Source organism: Podarcis liolepis (genome assembly GCF_965112155.1).
Source record: "Podarcis liolepis genome assembly, chromosome: 4".
NCBI classification, from domain to species: domain Eukaryota; kingdom Metazoa; phylum Chordata; class Lepidosauria; order Squamata; family Lacertidae; genus Podarcis; species Podarcis liolepis.
In genome coordinates this window covers 96,061,013-96,086,749 of record NC_139558.1, presented here as the reverse complement: position 1 = coordinate 96,086,749, position 25,737 = coordinate 96,061,013, and the positions used below count along the sequence as shown (strand labels likewise).

General features: G+C 47.0%; 1 protein-coding gene across 16 annotated transcripts in view; it reads right to left on the bottom strand.

The window, feature by feature from the left end:
- Nucleotides 1–25,737, bottom strand: part of TENM4 (teneurin transmembrane protein 4) — a 1,515,223-nt gene that overhangs the window by 15,227 nt on the left and 1,474,259 nt on the right. For 15 of the 16 annotated variants that reach the window (XM_083499088.1, XM_083499080.1, XM_083499085.1 and 12 more), the window contains 4 exons: nucleotides 19,241–20,118; nucleotides 13,065–13,237; nucleotides 6,055–6,290; nucleotides 2,202–2,498 (listed from right to left, as the gene is read on the bottom strand). In XM_083499088.1, coding sequence (XP_083355214.1) covers nucleotides 2,202–2,498; nucleotides 6,055–6,290; nucleotides 13,065–13,237; nucleotides 19,241–20,118 — 1,584 coding nt within the window. The remainder of the gene's footprint in view (nucleotides 1–2,201; nucleotides 2,499–6,054; nucleotides 6,291–13,064; nucleotides 13,238–19,240; nucleotides 20,119–25,737) is intronic. The other variant, XM_083499084.1, reaches the window with a different exon arrangement.

Sequence of the window (25,737 nt, the reverse complement as noted above, 5' to 3'; positions counted from 1 at the left end):
TGACCCCCCCACCAGGTGTACTAATTTTTTGGGTGTCTCTGTCCCTTGGCAGAATTTTGCTAGCAGGATTTGTTGAGTTGGATCTGGTCCATTATTTTAATTTTAATTATCATTTGCAACTCTGCCTCTTTTAGAAATAGTGCCCCTCCCCCTGAAATTTCTGTAATCAGGACAGGGGAAGTACACTTGAAGACTGAAACATCGGAAAACGCCTTGCAGTCTCCTATTCTGTGGTACTGATAGCTTACTTCCTCCTGGTGCCCCTGTAATAAAAAATTTGGTGGATGTCAGGGCCTGGCTGGATGACGAGGAGTGATGGGAGGTGCCAGCTGGGGAACCCTTAACGGAAGCCCCAGAGAAGGAGGGCTCAGAACCCAGGGGTTTGTGGTGGGATGCAGAGGAGAGGTCAGAAGGGGAAGATTAGGAAGAGGTGCTCGATACTGAACGGACAACAGGGTTCAGTGAGCAGGAGGAGCCTGTGACAGGGAGCAGTTCAGACTCTGTGGCTGAAGCAGAGGAAGGGGGTGGGGCCAAAGGACTGCTCAAGACTCGTGGGAGTCTCCTTCGCTGGATGCAACAAGTTCTCCTCCCCCTGGTCTCCAAAAAGGTGCAGGACAACGAGGAGAGCAGAACAGAGCCCGGAGGTGCGCAGACACAGTTTGAGACTGCTTGGGAAACATCTGGGAAAGGAGAAGTCTTAGGAGGGGATGGAAGGTGGGGGCAGCAGTCCTGGCAATTGCTCTATGTGGGTAAGACCTAGTGGGAAGGGTTGCTGAGTTGTATGCCATTTCCTTGAACAAAGAAGACATGCATTGGCTCCCAGTACGTTTCCAAGCACAATTCAAAATGTTGGTGCTGACCTTTAAAGCCCTAAATGGCCTCGGTCCAGTAGACCTGAAGGAGCGTCTCTACCCCCATCATTCAGCCCGGACACTGAGGTCCACCTTTGAGGGTCTTTTGGCAGTTCTCTCACTGCGAGAATTGAGGTTACAGGGAAACAGGCAGAGGGCCTTCTCGGTAGTGGCGCCTGCCCTGTGGAACACCCTCCCTTCAGATGTGAAGGAAATAAGCAGCTATCCTATCTTTAGAAGATATCTGAAGGCAGCCCTGTTTAGGGAAGTTTTTAATATTTAATGCTGCATTGTTTTTAACACTCGATTGGGAGCCGCCCAGAGTGGCTGGGGAAACTCAGCCAGATGGGCGGGGTATAAATAAATTATTATTATTATTATTATTATTATTATTATTATTATTATTATTATTATTATTATTATTTTACAACAGACTCTGCTTCTTTGTGCTGACCTGCATCTGACTCCAGCCCTGACAGAGGAGCAATAGATAGCTCCAGTTTCCTGAGGGGGTAGCTTTTCTGGTCAGCAAAACCGGTAGCCTGCCTTGTGGTACCTTAAAGAACAATGACTGTATCCAATGTAGCACTAAGTAATTCATTAGTGCAATGATTTGCTGCTGCGTAATGGAGCTTCTTCCCCCATTCTCTTTTCTCAGTGCCTTGCCCAAATCTGCTCCAGGGGGTGCACCGGGTGGGGCGAGGAGAGACAGGGAAAATTCTTTTGCACAACTGTAAACCCTTGGATTAGCTGGATACCATAGCAACAAATTAATTATGGCATAAGCATTCATGGACTGGAGTCCACTATCATCTGATGAAGTGGGCTCTAGTCCATGAAAACTTGTGCCATAATTAATTTTTCAGTCCTTAAGGAGCCACAAGACTCTATTATTGATAGATCCAGTTTCTGAAACAACCAAAATCCCCTGTTAAACTCCACAGCTGAACGCTAAACGGCCCAGAATTCTGTGAGAAGAGGGAATTGCTATGCTCAAAATTAAGAATAATGTGGATTTACTTGTCGACAAAGCGGACTGGTGTCTTCTTGGCTTGTGTGGGATATGAGAGTGGTGCTGTTGCGACCAACTCCAGAATCCCCAAAACGACACTCCTCAAGACTGAATTTCAGGGTCATGTACATGAGCTGTTAGAATTATTAAATGGGGGTAAAAATGATGACTAGGAGAAAACATAAATCAAGGGATGTGGCGTTCAAAGCTGCTTTAGCTGAGATCCCTGCATTGCAGGGGGTTGGACTAGATGACTTTGGGGTTCCTTCCAACTCTACAATTCTATGACTCTACGCAGGTTACAAGTTTAGCAGCATCTTTTTGCAGGCGGCCCTCACCTTCTCCAAGTAGGTGTAGCTCCAAGATTTGCCATCGGCAAAGATTCTGGAAGTAATCCTGCCAGACTGGTCGTATTCCATCCTTTCCGACATGGTTCCCCTTTGGATCCCAGCGATATGTCCTCCCGCGGAGTAAGTTACGTTGACCCCGTTCAACCTGCTGCTAGGAGACCAAAGCGTGGGCCGGCCGGCTTGGTCGTAAAGGATCCTCAGGGTGAACTTGCGGTGGTCGTCGTAGATCTTCTCTGTCCTCGTTACGCGGTCAAAGTCTAACGATAGCAAGTTCCTGTTATGAACCTGCAGCAGAGAAAGGAGAAGAGTGAAGCATCAGAACTGAACAGAAAGCTGGAGGGTGAACTGCTCTGCAAAGCAACCAAGTCTTCTTCAGGGTTACAATTTCTGGATTTGAGTTTCTTTTTTTGCAAGCAACTCCAAGGGGTCTCTTGACAAGTTCCAAGACCCTGGATGCTGTTCAAATCAAGTTTTAAGCAAAGAACACCTACCGAAATGAATGGACCTAACTTTGTCATGTCCACTAATTTCAATGGTTGTGCTCCTGAGTAAAATTTAGTTGCTGGCCACCCGCAGCAAGAGAACAGGAAGGACAATAAAACGAATCTTCACACGCAGCTCAGTTGCTGAATAGAGGAATTAAGGCCGCAATCCTATACACCAGCCTTACTCAAGTTGGAGCCTTCCAGATGTTTTGAACTGTAACTCCCATCAGCTCCCATCATTCATGACAATAGGCTGTGCTGGCTGTGCTGGGATGATGTGAGTGGTAGTGATGCGAGTGGTAAGTTTGGGAAAGGCTACTATACACAATTACCTGGGAGTAAGCACTACTGAACTCAGTGGTTAACCTCACTCTTGTATCATAGACTTATAGAGTTGGAAGGGACCATAAAAAGGTAAAGGTACCCCTGCCCGTACGGGCCAGTCGTGTCTGACTCTAGGGTTGTGCACCCATCTCACTTAAGAGGCCGGGGGCCAGCACTGTCCGGAGACACTTCCGGGTCACGTGGCCAGTGTGACGAAGCTGCTCTGGTGAGCCAGCACCAGCGCAGCACACGGAAACGCCGTTTACCTTCCCGCTATAAAGCGGTACCTATTTATCTACTTGCACTTAGGGGTGCTTTCGAACTGCTAGGTGGGCAGGAGCTGGGACTGAAAGACGGGAGCTCACCCCGCCGCGGGGATTCGAACCGCCGACCATACGATTGGCAAGTCCTAGGCACTGAGGTTTTACCCACAGCGCCACCCGCGTCCCTAAGGGACCATAAGGATAATCTAATCCGGGGGTCAGCAACCTTTTTCAGTCGTGGGCTGCTCCATCATCCCTCAGATCAAGTGGTGGGCCAGACTATATTTTGGGGGGAAAAGTGAACAAATTCCTATGCCCCACAAATAACCCTGATCTAATCTAATCCCCTGCAATGAAGGAATCAGTTTGCCCAAAGTACGTAGGACATGAACCCTGAGATTAAGACCCTTATTAATATAAAATAAACAACTCATCTATAGCTGCGTTTCGGTTAAAAAAACAACAACCCACTTTTTGGAGATCCAACAGCTCAGGTATATTAAGTATAAATGAATTAATGAATGGATATTAAGGAATCACAAATCTCTCGGTGCAAATGTGGTTTGGCCCCAAAGACGTTTTAAGGTAGGAATTCAACAGACAGTTGACAGAACTGTTTGTAGACATCTTTGTAACACCAAATTGGTCTGCCTACGGGCCTGAAGCCCGTAGAGCACGTCTTTGGGGATCCTTGTCCTTGTGTGATTGCTTTTAATTTCCATGAGATCCTTGTCCATTCTGTGGACAAGACCAAGCCAGGGGAGACGTCATTGAGATAGGAGTGAGAACATGCTAGGAATGTGGTCTTGGGACAGAATTCTACCCTGCTACGTTCAGTTAGGCATTTGATGGCTGAAATCTACCATTGCTAGTAATCTTGTAATTATAAGGTGTGGGAGCGTGTGATTGCTTTTAATTTCCCCGAGTTTTTATTTTAATTTATTGTTGCGTCACTTATGCGTTTGCTAGCCTGGGCTACCTTGGAAGGAAGGGAAAGATATAAGTTTGATAAACAAATGGTCCCTTGTAATAAGAGCTCATATCCCGGGCATAATGAGTCACAATTGCAAGGCAAAAATCATACGACCACTGTGGAAATTTCAGCACCAAATATGTGGAGTGTAGCAAGCTCTCTGCAGTGTGACTGTACACTGTGTGAAAGGTTGTAAAGGCAAGGTTAGGACACTCTACTTAGCCAAGCCGCAGCTTAACAGTTGGCAAGGTAATCTCCGCAGTGCTGCTGGGATCTATGGTGCAATCTGTCATTGTGACAACCACCTTTGCTGTCTCCCCACCAGAATCCCAAAGACAGACCTCCTGTTTTAAGCATGTCCCAGGCTAAATAACCAAAGTGAATGTATCAGACTGCAAAGACACCAGTCTGCGCAACCTAAGCAATGGGCCGTTTTTGCACCACTATTTACGGAAGTTTGCATTTGTGCGAAGGTTGTGGCATTATCTGAAACGGTGTAGTATAGCAAGCGTTTTCGATCCAAGGGGTGTGTGTGTGTGTGTCCGGCGAGTGACTGCTGGCTATGGATTTTTAACGCTGCTGAAGAGCGGGGCTGATCAATCCGTAATAGCCATAGGACCAATTAGAGGTCTAGAATGTTACGACAGCTAGAGGGCCATTGAAAGGTGTTGGCCTGCGAGGTGCAGTAAGAGGATGCAGACACTGATCAGTGGGCTATGGAAACCAGGAGAAGGATGGAGTCCGTGAACAAGGCACAAGATGCAAACTCTCTGTGTGTGTGTGTCTCCTTTTGTGTGACTTTAAAGGTTCTCCTGGTCCTAATGATACTGTCTGTCCAAGTAAGAATCCTTATTTGGACACAAACATCTTGTGTTCTACAGTGGACGCTCGGGTTGCAAAAGTGATCCGTGTGGGATGCACATTCGCAACCCGCAGTGGCACGTCTGTGCACGCGCGGGTTGCAATTTGATGCTTCTGCATATGTGCAAAGTGTGATTTAGGTGCTTCCGGGTTTTGGCGGTCCGTCACCTGAAAAAACACAACCTGAAGCGTCTGTAACCCGAGGTGTGACTGTATAGGAAGGATGCTCAGCAATGTAGTTCTAGGGCAAATGGTACCCGGGGAAGCCAATAAATTTTGGGGGGCCTCCAAGAGAGTGGGGCCCTAAGCTATAGCTTGTTTAGCTTATGTGTAAATCCAACACTGGGCCAGTCGCACTGCCTCTCAACCTAACCTACCTTAAAGGGTTGTTGTGTGGGGACTAAAGGGGAAACTACGGCATGTATGCATGCCACCTTGAGCTTGTTGGGCTGGAAACGCAACAAATAAGTAAGCATCAATACCGTCATCAATAAGGTAAAGGTAAAGGGACCCCTGACCATTAGGTCGTCGTGACCGACTCTGGGGTTGTGGTGCTCATCTCGCTTTATTGGCCAAGGGAGCCGGCGTACAGCTTCCGGGTCATGTGGCCAGTATGACTAAGCTGCTTCTGGTGAACCAGAGCAGCGCACGGAAACACTGTTTACCTTCCCGCTGGAGTGGTACCTATTTATCTACTTGCACTTTGACGTGCTTTCGAACTGCTAGGTTGGCAGGAGCAGGGACTGAGCAACGGGAGCTCACCCCGTCGCGGGGATTTGAACCGCCGACCTTCTGATCGGCAAGTCCTAGGCTCTGTGGTTTAACCCACAGCGCCACCCGCGTCCCTACCGTCATCAATACCAGTTTCCTATTCCACATGGTGGTAAAGGTGACGTTGGGGACCGAACCTACAATGCACAGCTTTTCCCACTCACCCTCAGCCTGCGCCCGAAGACGGTGATCTGACCCCTGGCCTGCTCTTTGCGCTGCCTCCACTCAACCAGGTTGAGACCATTGTCAATGGGGAGGGTGACATTCCTCTTCCCCACCGTAGGGTTAACTGTGCCGGCCAGAAGATGAGGCTCAGTCTGCAGGGCCACCTCCATGCCGTTAGCCAGGATGAGCCGCAGGGAGCCATCTGCGCCAATGTAATAGCTGTTTCGCACCTGATCTGTAAGAAAGAGGATGGGGAGGAGAGTGAGTGATCCAGAGGGCTGAAACTCAGCTGCTGAAGTCGTGTAAATAATAATAATAATAATAATAATAATAATAATAATAATAATAATAAAAATAAATTATTTATACCCTGCCCTCCCCGGCCAGAGCTGGGCTCAGGGCGGCTAACACCAATGAAATCACAGTAAAAACATAATAGGGGAAAAAGAGAGGGGGGGAAAAACAACCAATTTAAAATACAGGTTAAAATGCAATTTAAAATGCAGCCTCATTTTAAAGTAGCCGATAAATCAAGACCATAAGGGGAGGGAAACATAAGGGTCAGACCGAGTCCAAACCAAAGACCAGGCGGAACAGCTCTGTCTTGCAGGCCCTGGGGAAAGATGTCAAGTCCTGTAGGGCCCTGGTCTCTTGTGACAGAGCGTTCCACCAAGTCGGGGCCAGTACTGAAAAGGCCCCGGCCCTAGTTGAAACCAATCTAACCTCCTTGAGGCTCAGGACCTCCAAAGTGTTGTTATTTGTGGACCTTAAGGTCCTCCGCGGGGCATACTAGGAGAGGCGGTCCCGTAGGTACGTGGGTCCTAGGCTGCATAGGGATTTAAAGGTCAAAACCATGAAGTTTAAACCAGGGAAGAAGAAGAATTGGGCTGTAGGCTCAGTGGCAGAGCAGCTGCTATTCTGGTTTAATCCCTTGCACCTCAAGGTTGGGTTGGGAAGAAACCTCCACCTGGGGATACGGATAAGGTCCATTATCTGACTGTTGACTCAGGACACTAAACTGTGCTTTTCTATTTAATTTTCACTTTCTTCTGTGTATATTGTAATGTTCTCTTGCTGCCATGGCCATTGGCTGAGGCAAATAAAGTTTCTAATCTATTCTAAACCTCCACCTGAGACTTCGGAGAGCTGACGCCTGTCAGCGTAGACCAGGGTTTCCCAAACGTGGGTCTCTAGTAGTTATCGGACCGCCATCATCTCTAGCTAGCCATCTCTAGAGGAACCATATCCTGACTCAGTATAAGATATTGTTACAAGAGCTCATGGGGTTCCAGGCAGGCATTCGCCCAAGTTCTGTGTTCCTTTGGGGAACTGAAGACACGGCAGAAACTGTCGTTGCTTTAAGAAATGTGCTTTATTCACCTATTTGCACCTTCAGCCTGCATGGAGAGAGTCCAGATCTTACAGCATGGTCATTTCAAGAGGGGCTACTGCAGTGCAGCCCTGAAGTCAAAAGCATCTCTCCCAGCCAGCCTTCAGCCAGCCTGCCCAAGATGAATCTAAATCTTTCTTTTTCCTTCTTCTTCCCAGTAAAGGTAAAGGTAAAGGGGCCCCTGACCATTAGGTTCAGTCGTGTCTGACTCTGGGGTTGCAGCGCTCATCTCGCTTTATTGGCCAAGGGAGCCGGCGTACAGCTTCCGGGTCATGTGGCCAGCATGACTAAGCCGCTTCTGGCGAACCAGAGCAGCGCATGGAAACGCCGTTTACCTTTCCGCTGGAGCGGTACCTATTTATCTACTTGCACTTTGACGTGCTTTCAAACTGCTAGGTTTGCAGGAGCAGGGACCGAGCAACGGGAGCTCACCCCATCGTGGGGATTCGAACCACCAACCTTCTGATCAGCAAGTCCTAGGCTCTGTGGTTTAACTCACAGCACCACCCACGTCTCTCTTCTTCCCAGTACACCTTCCTAAAAATTCTCTTTTCCTGTCACCTTGCACTCAGTTACCCTGGCCACCTTCCAAACACCCAGTCTCTGTTTACACCTCAGGGCAAAAGAGCAGGACATTCATCTTGGCTTGCCAATGGCTCTCAATGGCCCCATATTGTTTCTTACTGGACCCCAGGCTTGGCCAAGTCATTTTGCATAGGCTAGCTCAAGAATTCCTGTGCAGCTAGTATTTCCTCCTTCACTTCCCAAATCACCAAAATCCTACCATTTCTTAATTTCTAGGGTTCTGTGACAATATTTTCTAGAGTTCTATAACAATATTTCCCTGTGTTGCTTTTGCATTATTAGAATTAATATAGTAGAATTATTTAGTGCCCAACCAATTGCTCGTTTCAGGTTATATGAATACAACAGTATTCAAACTGCTTTTCAAACTGTTAGAATTGTCCCAGAGTTATTTATTACCGCTCTTGTGCCTTTAACAAGCTGTAAGACAGGCAGAAAAGACCCTGATGTTGGGAAAGATTGAAGGCACAAGGAGAAGGGGATGACAGAGGACGAGATGGTTGGACAGTGTTCTCGAAGCTACCAGCATGAATTTGACCAAACTGCGGGAGGCAGTGGAAGACAGGAGTGCCTGGCATGCTCTGGTCCATGGGGTCACGAAGAGTCGGACACGACTAAATGACTAAACAACAACAACAACAACAAGACAGGCAGAAATCCAGTAGGTGAAGCTATACATTTCTCTATGTTAGATGGAGCACTCCCTGTTAAATTTCAGCCTCTCATGTTGCTGTTAAAAAGAACAAAGTCTCGCTGCCAGTTCACATGCATTTATGTGTAATTAAGATTTTTTTGCCCCGATATGCATCGCTTTACACTTTTTTATTATTTTTTACATTGCATGCATTTGTGATTTTTCCAGGTGAAACTACGGGGTTTGCCTTGCCCAGCCCAGCCCGCTCTCCAGTCCTGGAGCTGGTGCTGATTTAGAATGATGTACCTTTATAGCTGTGCCGAGCTGCCGAACACGGAGATGCTTGACCACAAGACAATTATTAGACCCTCACCCCCAGATGCATAAATCTCAGCAAATCAATTAATTCCCCGAAGAGCCCCGAGCAGCAGCTACTGTGGCTTAATTAGACTCATGAGGAGGTGCTAAATTCCCTTCCCAGCGTTTGCCAGACATCTGAACGCTTCTAAAATCCGGCTGGTCCAATTAGAAATGGGCTTGATTTGTCTACATGACAGGGAAACCTATGGGGCTGTAATATAATCCGGAAAGGGCAGGTAACAGTTCTATCTCCTTGCCAGGCATAACCAATGTGGTCACTTTCAGATTGTTGTTCCTGGACTCCTAGCTCCCATCAACCCTGACCCTCTGGGGCTGATGGGATGGGAAGTCCCAGCGAGATCTGGAGCAGCGGTTCTCAAACTGTGGGTCCCCAGATGTTGTTGGACTACAACTCCCATCATCCCTGAGCTCTGGCCTTGCTAGCTAGGGGTGATGGGAGTTGTAGTTCAACAACATCTGGGGACCCACGGGTTGAGAAAGGCTGATCTGGAGGGTCAAGCGTTTCTCTTCTATCTGGATCACAGCCTTAGCAAAAATCCAAGTACAGTGGTACCTCGGTTTACGAACTTCATCTGTTCCGGAAGTCCATTCTTAAACCGAGGCGGGCTTTCCCTAATGAAGCCTCCCACTGCCAACATTCAGATTCCGTTCTTAGACCAAGGTAAAGTTCTCAAATCAGGACACTAATACCGGTTTTGCGGAGTTTGTAAACAGAATCATTCTTAAACAGGACTGTTCTTAAACTGAGGTACCACTGTATTAAGGGACACGGGTGGCGCTGTGGATTAAACCACAGAGCCTAGGACTTGCCGATCAGAAGGTCGGCAGTTCAAATCCCCGTGACGGGGTGAGCTCCTGTTGCTCGGTCCCTGCTCCTGCCAACCTAGCAGTTCGAAAGCACATCAGAGTGCAAGTAGATAAATAGGTACCGCTCTGGCGGGAAGGTAAACGGCGTTTCTATGCACTGGTTCGCCAGAAGCAGCTGTACGCCGGCTCCCTCGGCCAATAAAGCGAGATGAGCGCCGCAACCCCAGAGTCGGCCACGACTGGACCTAATGGTCAGGGGCCCTTTACCTTTTACCACTGTATTATGCACAAAATAAATGAGAATATAAATTTAATGTGGTTTTCCAGAGCTGGGCTGTTTGTTTTGCATGAAGTTGTCCTAACCCCATTCCCTGTCCCCGATGACAATCTCTATGCTATGATTACAGCACCAAGGACACTGGAAGACTTTTGCCTTGTGAGAAGAGCTGGCAAGCAAGGAAGCAGGCCGAACTCCCAACAGAAAACAGCTGCAGTACCACGACAGGCCTGGCAAGGGCTCCGCTCCTTAATTAGGTGCGAGTGCGCGCCAATCAGCAAAGGAAAGCATTAGAAGGCGCCAGGATATGGGGGTCTCATGGTGCTGGGATTACCATGATGAGGTCTGTTTCCTGCTGCATAATCCAGCCTGTGCCACTCAGCCCTTCCCAGCCCTTGCCAATAGCTGCATAGCGAGATGACGATTCGTTATCTGAACGAATTTGTGTTAATGGCCTGACTTATCTCCGAGACTCTGGGGAAGTTACAGAAATAGTTTCAGCTTTACATTAAGGCTCACCCCGGCCCCCGAAAAGGGATTCATACCAGACCTTGAAGCAAGTTCATAGTTGTAGGGTGGAGGAGGTGGAAAGAGGTGGGGGGCTTCCCCCCATCCACCGGCACACCCTAGAAAATTGCATACAGTTTAATTCTCCCTTTCCCTTCTGCAGATTCTGTTTGCGTTCCTTTTGGTCAGGGGTCAGTAAACTTTTTAAAGCAGGGGGCCAGTCCACTGTCCCTCAGACTTTGTGGGGAGGCCGGACTATATTTTGAAAATATAAAGGAACGGATTCTGATGCCCCACAAATAACCCAGAGATGCATTTCAAATAAAAGCACATACAGTGGTACCTCAGGTTACATATGCTCCAGGTTACAGACTCCGCTAACTCAGAAATAGTGCTTCAGGTTAAGAACTTTGCTTCAGGATGAGAACAGAAATTGGGCTCTGGCGGCACGGCGGCAGCATAAGGCCCCATTAGCTAAAGTGGTGCTTCAGGTTAAGAACAGTTTCAGGTTAAGAACGGACCTCCGGAACGAATTAAGTACTTAACTGAGGTACCACTGTATTCTACTCATGCAAAAACAGCAGGCAGGACTCACAAATAACCCAGAGATGCATTTTAAATAAAAGGACACATTCTACTCATGTAAAAACACGCTGATTCCTGGACTGACTGATTTAGAAAGCGATTGGGCTGGATCCGGCCCCCGGGCCTTAATTTGCCTACCTATGCTTTCGGTGCTCCTAGCTGAGCACCCCTGCTTAAAATCTGGCGAGTAGAATTGCGGGTGGGCACAGTCAGATACAAATAGGTCCCTTGCCCAATTGATCACTGCACTCTGCACAAAAGGGCTCCTGCTGATAACCATCTTATCAGGAAGTCTGTGGCACCATCCCCCTTGGAATTCCCTCTCATCACATATTGAAGGGGAGATGCCTTTGTTGTCTTTCAGCACCTATTGAGACCTCCCTCTTACAACAAGTGCACTTTGCTCAAACTATTTTAAACTGCTCTTGTATACAGAATTCTTTTGAAATGTTTTATATGTGGAACTGTTTTTACACTTTCCTTGGTTGTTGTTTTTTGGTTGCAACAGTTGTTTTTTGTTTATAATGAGTGGCACCTGTCTGTCTCATACCCTCCAACACCTCTCCAATGAAAATAGGGATGGCCTATTCAATAATAAGGGGCGTGGGTGGCGTTGTGGTCTAAACCACTGAGACTCTGGGGCTTGCCAATCAGAAGGTCGGCGGTTTGAATCCCTGTGATGGGGTGAGCTCCTGTTGCTCTGTCCCAGCTCCTGCCAACCTAGCAGTTCGAAAGCACTCCAAAAAGTGCTAGTAGATAAATAGGTACCACTCCGGTGGGAAGGTAAACGGCGTTTCTGTGCGCTGCTCTAGTTTCAGTATTCCGTTGCGCCAGAAGCGGCTTAGTCATGCTGGCCACATGACCTGGAAAAACTGACTGTGGACAAACACTGGCTCCCTCAGCCTGTAAAGTGAGATGAGCGCCGCAACCCTAGAGTAGTCTGCAACTGGGCTTAACTGTCAGGGGTCCTTTACCTTTTTATTCAATAATAATAATAATTACTAATATTTATACCCTATCCATCTGACTGGGCTGCCCAAGCCACTCTGTGCGGCCTCCAACATATAAAAAAACACAACAAAACATTAAAAATAAAAAACCTTCCCTATACAGGGCTGCCTTCAGATGTCTTCTAAAGGTTGTATAGTTACAGTGTGGTGTAGTGGTTAAGAGCGGTAGTCACGTAATCTGGGTAACTGGGTTCGAGTCTCCGCTCCTCCACATGCAGCTGCTGGGTGACCTTGGGCCAGTCACACTTCTGTGAAGTCTCTCAGCCCCACTCACCTCACAGAGTGTTTGTTGTGGGGGAGGAAGGGAAAGGAGATTGTTAGCCGCTTTGAGACTCCTGAGGGGGAGTGAAAGGCGGGATATCAAATCCAAACTCTTCTTCTTCTTCTTCTACTTATCCCCTTGGCTTGGGGGTCGGATAGCTCCATACCCCCCAATATTTCTCTGATGGAAATAGGGAAATAAGGAAAAGCGGGACATTCCGGGATCAAATCAGAAACCAGGATGGCTTCTGTAAATCCAGGACTGTCCCTGGAAAATAGGGACACTTGGAAGGTCTGCAGAGACTATGGAGGAGTGCACCTTCAGGGGTGAAGTCAAACCATTGGAGAGTTACAGCGCCTGCTGTGGCTGTAGAGACTGAAGAAGAAGAGACATGTTTTGTTGCAGCTGGGGCACATGAAGGCATCCGGTTGTGCAGGTGTACTATAGCGTTGATAATAGGACGCTTTATTGCTGAAACCTGGCTTGGGACCTTTAGGTGAAGGGCAGGGCTGAAGGAGAACGAACCCAAACCAAAAAAAACCAAAGTCCGTCCAGCAGATCTGAAGCTCACCTTGCAAGAGGGTGTAGAAGGCACCTGAGGCTGAGAGGTTGGTTGTTATGGTGACGTCATCCTTGCTGGAGGTCTCAACCTGGACATGCACTGAGCTGTCTGTGTCACTGCGGAAACTGCTGACCTGACCGGTAGGGAAAGTGATGTTGGTGAGGCGGCCAAAACTGTCGTACCTGGAAAGGAAGGAGATGCATGAGTAGCAAACAGAGGAGGAGGAGGAGAGACAGAGAGTCAGAGAGATAGAGAGAGACAGGAACCTCCACCCCAAAGCATTGGGTTTTAACTTGCTGCCATCTGACCTAAGCCTTGCAGTACAAGAAAAAAAATCTTTTTAAAAAAATAATAATAATAATAATAGTATCACTGATGCTGCAAACCATCTGAGCAACCTCTTTTTTATTTTTATTTATTTGAGTTCCTGCCTCCGAGAGTGGCACATATTTGCTTCTTTGCTGTTTGCTCACCAGGTAATGACCCCACTTACCATATTTTCCCGGCAATAAGACGCCCCCATGTATAAGACTCAGATTTAAGAAAATGGGGGAGGGGAATGGCCGAGAGTATAAGACGCCCCCTAATTTTTTACTTTATTTTTTAGGGGAAAAACCTAGTTTTACACATGGAAAAAATACGAAAAAATACGGTATATCCCCAGTAGCTGCTAAAAGGTTGCATGCTATTGAGGAAGGTGAATAGCTGGAGCGACTGATGTTCTTTTGACGGTGATTTTTTAATTAGTGGCAGATGAGGTGTAAAATATTCTTGCCCAGAAACAAAAATCTGCTCTGCTATCAAGGAGGATGTGCGAACACAAATTCTGAACAGAGTTTGCTGCCACTGTTCCTCTTGGCCACACAGGAATGCTTCTTTTAACAAACACTTTGTGCAACTTTTCCTTCCTTCTTCTTATGCCCGCTTTGCCCTGCTGTTCCTAAAGATGTCTTAGGGCTCTCCATACTGCTTTGCAGTAGAGTTCCTCTCACCCCTGGGCCCCAATTCACACGCAGCTCGACAGGTTAAGTTTTGAATCTGCAGAATTCTCGGCTTGCTTTGATTCAAAACAAAAATTTATGGAAAAATGGGATAGAAGATATATGTTCAAAAATATAGTAAAGGTTCGCTATCTATGCTGCCAATCAATTGACGGTGGAGAGAAATTGAGTTGAGAAACAAGATCAAGGGTACATATTGATATAGGAATGTATTAGATAAAATGTAAAGAAACATACAATGATAAGAGTACATTCATTTGTAAAAAAAAGAATATACAACGAGATTGACAGGAAGTCCGTAGTGTTGCTACAAATATTATTTTGGAATAGCTTTTTGTCTTTTCTTTTTTTAGGTATATAAATTTTGTATATAAACTTTGTATACATGTTGGAAATTATATTATAATAAGTCCTATAATGTAATATGACAATGTATGCATATGTAATATAAGAACGTTAATAAATAAATAAGTTGGGGGGAAAAATTATCGGCTTGCGAGAAAGTGGTTTTGATTTAAGGGTTGAGCGTGGAAAAATGGCACAAGATGTTTAAATACGCTGCTGGCCTGGGCAGATGAATCAAAAGCCAAAATGGCTTGAAATCAAAAGGGCTGAGTTAGATGTGTTCTATGAATGCAAGTCCGTAAGTGTGGACATTTCTAGCCTTTAAGGAACTGTTTTTACACATTTTTTAATAATTAATTGTGACCTAAAATCTGAATAGCTTATATCTATGTATATGTAAGGGACGCGGGTGGTGCTGTGGGTTAAACCACAGAGCCTAGGACTTGCCGATCAGAAGGTTGGCAGTTTGAATCCCCATGACGGGGTGAGCTCCCGTTGCTCAGTCCCTGCTCCTGCCAACCTAGCAGTTCGAAAGCACATCAAAGTGCAAGTAGATAAATAGGTACCACTCCGGCAGGAAGGTAAATGGCGTTTCTGTACGCTGCTCTGGTTCGCCAGAAGCAGCCACATGACCCGGCAGCTGTACGCCAGCTCCCTCGGCCAATAAAGTGAGATGAGCGTCGCAACCCCAGAGTCGGCCGCGACTGGACCTAATGGTCAGGGGTCCCTTTACCTTCACCTATGTATATGCATATGTTTTTATATATGTTGGAAGCCGCCCAAAGTGGCTGGGGCAACCCAGTCAGATGGGTGGGATAAAAATAACAAAATTATTATTAATTATTATTATCATAACTGATTTGTCTGATTGTGTGATACCCTAGAATCATAGAATTGGAAGGGACAACGAGGTCCATCTACTCCAACCCCCCACAATGTAGGAATCCTTTTGCCCAACGTGGGGCTCAAACTCACAACCCTGAGATTATAAGTCTCGTGCTCTACCAACTGAGCTAACCTGCAGGCTTGATTATACTAACCACCCCTCTTCATACATCAGGAGTCCCCTAAACAGAAATGAACCAAGTTTCTCCTTTCTGTAACATCCTTTTTCTGTTACAGGTAGGTAGTTGTGTTGGTCTGTTGTAGTCGAAACAAAATAAAAAAAATTCTTCCAGTAGCACCTTAGAGACCAACTGAGTTTGTCATTGGTATGAGCTTTTGTGCGCATGCACACTTCTTCAGATACGAATTTATCTTTTTTTCTGTGTGCCCTTTTGTTAAGTGAGGAAACCCAAGGGAGCTGCAAGTTGGGGCAGCCTACAGAAAACCCCTGAAAAGAGCGTCTAGAAGACCCGTTCAGCAACTGCATCGTTAAAATCAAAACAGACAAACCCAAAGCACCACCATTCCCCCAAAACATCTGTTCTGAAAACTGGGTAAAACGCATGGGTGTCAACGTATTGCGATCTCTGCTCATTTCCACCTCTGTGAAGGCACATAATTCGGTTTGAAAAGGCAGCCTAGGAAAATGAGATTACAGGGAACTAGGCAGAGGGCCTTCTCGGTGGTGGTGCCTGCCCTGTGGAACGCCCTCTCAGCAGATGTCAAGGCAATGAACAACTATTTTACTTTTAAAAGACAACTGAAGGTGGCCCTGTTTAGGGAAGTTTTAATGTCTGACGCTGTATTGTTTTTAATATTTGGCTGGAAGCCGCCCAGAGTGGCTGGGGAAACCCAGCCAGATGGGCAGGGTATAAATAATAAATTATTATTTGAATTATGGTGCTGGAGAAGACTCTTGAGAGTCCCATGGACTGCAAGAAGATCAAACGTCTCCATTCTGAAGGAAATCAGCCCTGAGGGCTCACTGGAAGGACAGATCCTGAAGCTGAGACTCCAATACTTTGTCCACCTCATGAGAAGAGAAGACTCCCTGGAAAAGACCCTGATGTTGGGAAAGATGGAGGGCACAAAGAGAAGGGGACGACAGAGGATGAGATGGTTAGACAGTGTTCTCGAAGCTACCAGCATGAGTTTGACCAAACTGCGGGAGGCAGTGGAAGACAGGAGTGCCTGGCATGCTCTGGTCCATGGGGTCAGGAAGAGTCAGACATGACTAAACGACTGAACAACAACAACATTGTTGTTGTTATTATTATTATTATTATTATTATTATTATTATTATTATCTGTAGGGAGACAAATCCTTGCAAGTCCATTCATCCCACAGCTAAGCTGGCTGGGCCCTGTTTCCACAGTCCAAAGGATTCAGAAGTTAGGCTGGTCTCCATCACACCCTAATGTTCTCATGTTCATTTAACGCTCTGACTTGCACCAGAATTAAGGACAAACACCGTGACGCAGGGAGGCTCCGAGCAGCCGGCGCCGGCAATGAATTCATCACCCCCCCAATGTAACCTGCTGCTGTCCGACCGAGCTACCCCAGCCTTTACAATCACGGTGGCAATTATGAGGCTGACAAAGGAAACCAGGGCCATCCATCCCCAAATGGAAGCACATTTAGCCGCGGTTCACTGCACAGAATTAATGCAGTATTCGGTGCTTATGAGACCTAATTGTTTGCTTGTGAACATCCGACACCGTCATTTGTCACATTACTGGCGCGGAAAGGAGGCAGTTGGTTCCAGAAATGCCTGCTCAGAAGCTCCCATCCCCCAGGTCCTCTGCTTTCGGCAACCTTTGGCAGCTAAATAATCGGTGGGAAACGAGTCACCTTGAAATACTGCTACGTTCGGTGACTAGGAAACAGAAATAGCATCAGTTTCTTTTTTTTTTCAAGACACGGGGGTTTGGGAGAAAGGGAAAAGGGGCCATATCCTCCAATTTCAACTGCTAAACTTTTAGTCACTGGCAGTGCTGCAGGCCTTGGAAAATGGGATGAGGTTCAAAATGCAATTTTCAGTGGAACAAATCTCCTCTTGCGTGTTGGAGCAGCCCAGGCTTCTCGGGAGTTTAGGACAGCTTGACATGGGTTTGCTACTGCCCCTGTCCTTGCCCCAAACCTCTCAGGCTTGCGCTGGGGCCTCCATTAGGCCTCAGATTGTGCTGTACAAAGGGCACTGGCTCCTGGGCTCTGAGGCAATGTGGCACCCCTATACACACACACACACACACACACACACACACACCTCGGGTTGAAGTAGCTTCGGGATGAATATATTCGGTTGCGCTCCGCGGCGACCCGGAAGTAACGGAGCGCATTACTTCCGGGTTTTGCCGCTCGTGCATGCGCAGATGCTCAAAATGAATTCACGCGCATGCACGGAAGCGGTGAAATGCAACCCACGCAAGCGCAGGCGCGTCTTACGTTTACTTCAGGGTGTGAACGTGGCTCCGGAACAGATCCCATTCGTATCCAGAGGTACCACTGTATATATATTTAGGGGGCCGGGCCCCCAATGTTCAGAGGGCACCCTGCGAGAAGTCCAGCCCCCTTGATCCTCCAGAAAAGGTGGTGTGTCTGTGCTGGTTTCAGCAAGGGGAGGAGTGGGGGGAGAACTCCACGCCCTGAAGTAAGTTCCAGGGGGTAAAATTAAATCCATAATTTGTTCATGGAATTCGCTGCTGGAAGATATGGCGACGGTCACTGGACTTGACGGCTTCAGAAGGGGATTAGAGGGCAAATTCACAGAGGATGGGGAGGTGGTCTAACAGCAGCCATTAGCTTTGATAGCCGCCTGAGCAGGACTTTATTTGGATGAATACAATGATAATTGATAATATATCAGGCTACTGACAATTACAGTCGTACATTGGTTCTCGAACCGAATGCATTCCGGGAGTCCGTTCGAACTCTCAGAACCGTTCAAAAACCAGAGTGCGGCTTCCGACTGGCTGCAGGAGCATCCTGCAGCCAATCAGATGCCACGCCAGACGTCCAGCTTCTGGAAATTGTTCAAAAACTGGAACACTCACTTCTGGGTTTTGATCGTTTGGGAGCCGATTTGTTCGGTAGCCAAGGCATTCGACTTCCAAAGTACGACTGTATATGTGTATTAGGATAATAAGAATATGCACATCTGTATATGAATTTAAGGGACGTGGGTGGTGCTGTGGGTTAAACCACAGAGCCTAGGACTTGCCAATCAGAAGGTCGGCGGTTCGAATCCCCCCGACGGGGTGAGCCCCCGTTGCTTGGTCCCAGCTCCTGCCAACCTAGCAGTTCGAAAGCATATCAAAGTAGATAAATAGGTACCACTGTGGTGGGAAGGTAAACGGTGTTTCCGTGCGCTGCTCTGGTTTGCCAGAAGCGGCTTAGTCATGCTGGCCGCATGACCCGGAAGCTGTACGCCGGCTCCCTTGGCTAGTAAAGCGAGATGAGCGCTGCAACCCCAGAGTCGGCCACGACTGGACCTAATGGTCAGGGGTCCCTTTACCTTTACCTTATATTAATGTATGGTAATGTAGTGGTATTTTTTTCATTCTCTTCATTTTCTTACTCTATCTTTTTATAAATGAAATTCATCATCATCATCATCACCATCATTATTATTAAAGCTTTGGTAGCTATCTGGAACTTCCACATCCCAAAAAATACAGTGTACCCCTGTTTACTGTTGTGGGATGGCAACAATGGGAGAGGCCTATTATGTTCATAGTGTTCTGTGGGTTCCTCAAGAGTATCTGCTTGGCCACTGGACTACACAGGCCTTGGTCTGATTCAGAGAAGCGCTTCCTATCTCCTTAATGTTGGTCATGGTTTTACTGTACGTGTGGCGACTGTTGGATGATGCCATGGCCTTTGGTTGGTGCAATAAATGATGGCAATATTCTTAACACGATCTGGGATTCTGTTACGCCCAACAAAATACTCACTCATAAAACGTCGTCCACCCGTTTTCATTGCTCTTGGTGGCTAAGAGGCCTGAAATGCCGTGATAGGTCATCATGGCCACCTCGTGCCCCTGGGCTGTCACGCTTTTCAGGGCGCTGTTGGTGCCAATGGTCAGCCAGTAGACCTGCCCGTCCGGTACCACCAGCCAGAGCGGCATCCCGGTGGAATCCCTTCGGATGTTGACTAGGTTTCCATTGTTGTCGGTGATCAGGGTGATGTCCCCGTCTCCGGTGTAGGTGAAGTTGTAGAGGTAATCTCCGGTGGGGAGGCTCTGGGTGAAAAGGTGTTTGCCGCTGGTGTCAAACAAGTAGAGCTCTTGGTCGATGGGCGAGGACAACTCGTACAAGTTCTGCGTGTTGAGGAACGGCTTGTTCTTCCGGATGAAACGGATCCGGATGTTCCCGAGGTCAGCCACGTACAGCTCCCCGTCCGCGCACACCGCCAGGGAGGAAGGGGCGTTGAGCTTGGCGTCCTTTGCGTAGCCGTCGTCGCCGGAAAAGCAATCGCAGCTGACGTCGTTTTTGCAGTCGCAGCCGCTCGGGGCGCCGGCCACCAGAGAGATTTCCCCGTTGGTGGTGACCTGCCTGATGCGGTTGATCTTCTTCTCGTCCGTCTCCGTGATGTACAGGACGCCGCTGTGAGAAACGGCCAGAGCTGTGGCCGATTCCAAAGTAGCATGGATGGCCACCTTACTGAGAAGGAAGTAGTCAATGCCCGGAACCTGGCAATGCATCGGCCTCCCCGCCAGGATGCGCACTTGGTGGTTTTCGGAAATCTGTAGTACCACGTTGTTGTCGAGGACGTACAGAGAATTGTCCATCGGGTTGACCGCCAGGTCCGTAGGCCACTCCAGGCGGACCTAACAGAACGGAAAGAAGCAGAAACGGATCTTAGGACCACCGCCATTCGTGTTAACATTGCAAGAATAGTGTCTTGGTTTATATGTGGGTTACGCAAGAATAAATGGATTGTTATTGTATCATATATCTGTCACGAGGGTGCCGTTCAACAGCTCACTGGGCTAACTGCCCTGTGAGATCTGAGACGTGGAGAGCGTCTTTCAGTTCTTTTATTTAAATCAACATGCTGGACTATGCCAAGATGGCAAAATCAACCAGGAGACTCAGGAATCAAGAATATAAGGACTTTAAAAAAGAATGGGGAAAACTAATAATCTACCTAAGAGAACATTGTAAGCAAATTAAAACGTTAGCTGGACTTAAGAATCACTTGTAAAGCGAAGAGGTTTAGGCATAACTTACAGTAATGAGAATTATGGAGAATATATTGATATGTAGATTGGTAAAAAAATTGTTACTAGGATCCATGTTAAGGGGGGAGGGGAGTCACGAAATTCAGAAAATCTCATGGATTGATTTTATAAAGAATTTTGTTATTACTCTGTATATATAAAAGCCAATTAAAAATTATTTCAAACAACAGCAACATAAATACAGAGAGACATGGAATGTACTCCCCCTTTCTTGAGCTGTTGCTCCAAGTGTCCGCTTCTCCCCCCTGGCAGTTACTTCCTAGCTCCTAGACCCTCCTGCTGTTTACGGGGGCCAGCAAGGAAATATTTCTGGTTCTAGGACAGGCATAGGCAAACTCGGCCCTTCAGATTAGGCTTCTTCAACCTCAGCCCTCCAGATGTTTTGAGACTACAATTCCCATCATCCCTGACCACTGGTCCTGCTATCTAGGGATGATGGGAGTTGTAGGGCCGAGGTTGAGGAAGCCTGCTCCAGATGTTTTGGGACTACAACTCCCATCATCCCTAGCTAGGTTTGAGCTTCCCTGCCACTTTCCCCGCAAAAACCTGAATTGACATTTACTCTGATTCATCCCTAGCTAACAGGACCAATGGTCAGGGATGATGAGAGTTGTAGTCTCAAAACACCTGGAGGGCCAAGTAATACTGTAATATTGTTATGACATAAGAGACAAACGACAGCAAAGGGGGAGAGAACAAAATCACCATGGAAAGCGGGATGTGGTCGACAAAACAAATAAACTAAATTATGTACTAGAGTGTATACGTGGAATTTTTTTAATTAGAATGTTTTTAAAAATAAAATGGATTTTTTAAAAATTAGATGCATTACTTACTTAAGGGACTCTGTTCTACATTGTGACTTGAAACACAATGTAGAACAGCATAAGAGAAACGGGTTTGGGAACTGGGTCCTTATACTGGGTCCTTATAGGTCCTCATCGTAGCCCTTTAAACCCAAACTGCCACACTCTTAAATTCGAAGCACACCCTGCAATTATAGAGAAGCAGTGGTGTAGCGTGGGGGATGCAGGGGGGGCCGGCCGCACCGGGCGCAACATCGGGGGGGGGGCGCTCGCACTCGCAGCTCTCTGCCCCCTGCTAAAATCCATGGGTTAGGGGGCGCAAATTACTTGCCTTGCCCCGGGTGCTGACAACCCATGCTACGCCACTGTAGAGAAGGGCTCAGGATCCCTGGCAAATGAAGCATGAAGCCATGTATCATTTCAGCTCAGGATCCAGGGATTCTCACCACGAGAGTGGCTGAATGCCCAGAGCGAAAAGCAGATATTGATTTAAATGCAGTCCCTCCCCCCCCCCCATCATGGCCGAAGAGAAGAACGGACAAGAACCATGGGCCAAAAAATTAAGATGACTGTTTTGGCTCAGCCCTAATCAAGAGATGGTTGTGTTTTAGTTCGCGACACGTTTTAGAATATGCAAATTGGATAAGATCCGCCTTTAAATATGAACCGAGCTGAATCAGTCCCTCCAGCCCGGCCCTAATTAGGTGACATCTCCTTATCTTCTGGCCCTGAACGGCAGCAGCTTCCCAGCTTGTGTAGGCCCCAAAGAAAAGAAAACACCACAGAGGTTGCTGCAAGGTAAGAGAAAGTGGGTCCACCTGTCTGTCTGTCATGGGTCTAGTTCTCATTGAGGTCATGAATATATGCCTGGGCTGCTCCCCTTCAGAATGCCAATGGAGGCCCATGTAAACGAATGCCCTTCTCTATAATTAGACTGGCACGCACCAGATACGAAGGGGAGACCCCCCCCCAAAGTATATACATTTGGACATCTGTATTGGTTTTTAAACAGGCTTTTGAAAACCCATTAATTTCAAGCTGGCGAGCTTCTGATTATTTAATGGTTTATTAAATTGCTGCTGCTGGTTTAAAATGCCCTCCCCCCTACACTCCTTAATTGTTTAAATTGTTTGTGCTGGGCTGTGAAATGGCTTCAGACTGCTGTTTTAGTGTGTTCTAGTTTCACCTGAATGAAATACAGTGGTACCTCGGGTTTCAGATGCTTCAGGTTACGCGTTTTCGGGTTGCAGATGCGGCGCTGTGGGTTGCGAACGTGCCTCCCGCAGGGATCACGTTCGCAACCCGAGGTTCCACCGTATTTTATTTTCTCCATTTCATTTATCTAAGGGTGCTGCTGCCTTGGAGGCACATTGCCCCCTGCCAGATGGCAAAGCAATATTTGAAAAGAAATAAAAATAAAATAAACAACATCAACTATCCTGCAGATGGTAAACCGGTATGTCATGGAGAGAGCTAAGTTGGAAGCCTTCCTTTGGCCTGACATCTCATCTTCTAGGTGCAAGGGTTTTTTACGGGGTTTCTTTGAAAGTTTTGTTCTTCTTAAGCTTTCGGACTCAACATTGCTAAATCGGAGGCAGCTTTACGGGACATCTAGCTTAACGCACTGCACAATCCTGGATAGCCAGACCCAGAGGTAAAATTTCTGTCTGGGTGGATTTTTTAAAAATTGCCAAAACGTCTCTGGCTATACTTTCTGGATGAGATATAACTGGTGGTTGAAGACTTGCTTCCCTCTTCTCTTCTCCTGCCCCACTCAACAATATATCACAGCTTCTATAGCCTACATATAGTAGGGGCATTTAAAATAGAGTCATCACAGTGTCCTCTTTTTTGTTCTTCAAAATATGACAAGCCTAGACATTACAGTGGTACATCTGGATGTGAACGGGATGCGTTCCGGAGCCCCGTTCGCATCCTAAAGCGAATGCAACCCGCGTCTGGGCGTGCACGGGTCATGATTCGCCGCTTCCGCGCATGCGCGTGATGTATTTTGAGCGTCTGCGCATGCGCGAGCGGTGAAACCCAGAAGTAATGTGTTCTGTTACTTCCGGGTCGCTGCAGAGTGTAACCTCAAAACGCTCAACCCGAAGCTACTTCAACCCAAGGTATGACTGTACTGTTCTATGCAGTACAGTGGTACCAAAGGTTACAGATGCTTCAGGTTACAGACTCCGCTAACCCAGAAATAGTACCTCGGGTTAAGAACTTTGCTTGAGGATGAGAACACAAATCGTGCTCCAATGGTGCAGCGGCAGCAGGAGGCCCCATTAGCTAAAGTGGTGCTTCAGGTTAAGAACTGTTTCAGGTTAAGAACAGACCTCTGGGAGGAGCCACTGGGGGCACATCGGAAGATGGCTGACAATAACATCTCTCCGACCCACACGAGGTAATTAGGAGGCTGTGATGGGAGTAAATAGCCTCCCTACCCCCCAAGGTTGTGGGGGGGGCTGCCCTTGCCCGCTGTGCCCTATACCACCCCCAAATTTGTGGGGATGGGGGCACTAGGCAGAATGCCCTCCTGTGGGATCTCGGCGCTCCTGGACGCTGTCTCTGATCCGTGCCACTAGCTGCAAGAACTTCAAACGAATCAATTAGGAGGAAGCGAATGCACATATTTCAAGGAAGGAGGGGGAGTAAAGACTGCTAACTGAAGAGATCTCTGATAAACAAGACGAGTCGGAGGAACAAGCATAAATCATGAGAAGATACGCCACGACTCGGTATGGCAAAGGGACTGGATGGGGGAGGGGGAAAAAACTTTCCTTTCTTTCCTCTATGTGATTAAACAAGAATCCCCCCCCCCCACAAGTCAGAAATGTCGTTTAATGACTTAAACTGTGGATTTAAGACTGTGTGGAGATAAATTTTCTAACCAAAGCATGTTTTAAGAAGATCGTGGAATGTACAAGAGCTTTGGAATGACGCAGTTAAAAATACCGTCGCCATGTTGGCAAGCTCTGTCGGAGGACTTGAGTCTGGGAGGAGAAATAGAGCTGTTTTTATATTGTGTGTGAGACTCCTCAGAGGGACTTAAGAACGAAAGTTTGCGAGATAAATGATGGAAAGAGCGATGTTATTTATGAAAGTGATGATATATGGAAACCATCTCGATATGAGGATTGGACGAACGGAAAAATTCACACAGGATTACAATTGGTGTTTATCTGCTTAAGGAGATTACCAGAAGAGATCATAAGGAAAAAATAAAAAAATGTACGAACAAGATGAGATGTGGAAACAGCAAGATAAGACTGGATAGAATTATGAACTTTATTTGGACTGATTTGGATATTAATGCAGTAGCAAGAGGATGATCGGAATCTCCCTTCAGAACTTGAAATATGGGTCCCCTCAACAAAAATTTAAAATTCGGCTTTGTAATTTGGAATTTATGTGATGTGATGTGATTTGATTTGATTGGTCGGTTAATAAAAATTATTAAAAAAAAAAAGAACGGACCTCTGGAACAAATTAAGTTCTTAACCCAAGGTACTACTGTATAAGGTTGGGGAGGAAGAGGGGGAGAGAGAGATATACTCTTCTACTTAGTGTACATGTTGGGTACACAGCGTCACTTGGGTAGGTCCTCTTTCGAATCGTTTATTATATTTCTTTGGTAGTGACAGAGCCAGAGAGAGAGAGAGAGAGAGAGAGAGAGAGAGAGAGAGAGAGAGAGAGACTGACAAACTGGACCGTGTCCAGAGGAGGGCAACCACAATGGTCAAAGGCCTGGAAACGATGCCTTATGAGGAACGGCTAAGGGAGCTGGGCATGTTTAGCCTGGAGAAGAGGAGGTTAAGGGGTGATATGATAGCCATGTTCAAATATATAAAAGGATGTCACATAGAGGAGGGAGAAAGGTTGTTTTCTGCTGCTCCAGAGAAGCGGACACGGAGCAATGGATCCAAACTACAAGAAAGAAGATTCCACCTAAACATGAGGAAGAACTTCCTGACAGTAAGAGCTGTTCGACAGTGGAATTTGCTGCCAAGGAGTGTGGTGGAGTCTCCTACTTTGGAGGTCTTTAAGCAGAGGCTTGACAACCATATGTCAGGAGTGCTCTGATGGTGTTTCCTGCTTGGCAGGGGGTTGGACTCGATGGCCCTTGTGGTCTCTTCCAACTCTATGATTCTATGATTTTATGAGATGGAGAGAGATGGAGACCACCATCCCTTCAGGTAGACGAGAGATCAGTCCTACCTATACTCTGAAATGGTATACACCCAACAACTTAGCTTTACTGCCTCGGTGGGAACTAGGCCACCGACAAAGCTGCGTCTGGTCTCTCTCCCCCCCCTCCTTTTGGCTCCTGGCCCTCCTTAACCCTTCCTGTAGTAAAACATGACAGCTTGTGGTTTCCCCTTCAATAATGCATGCC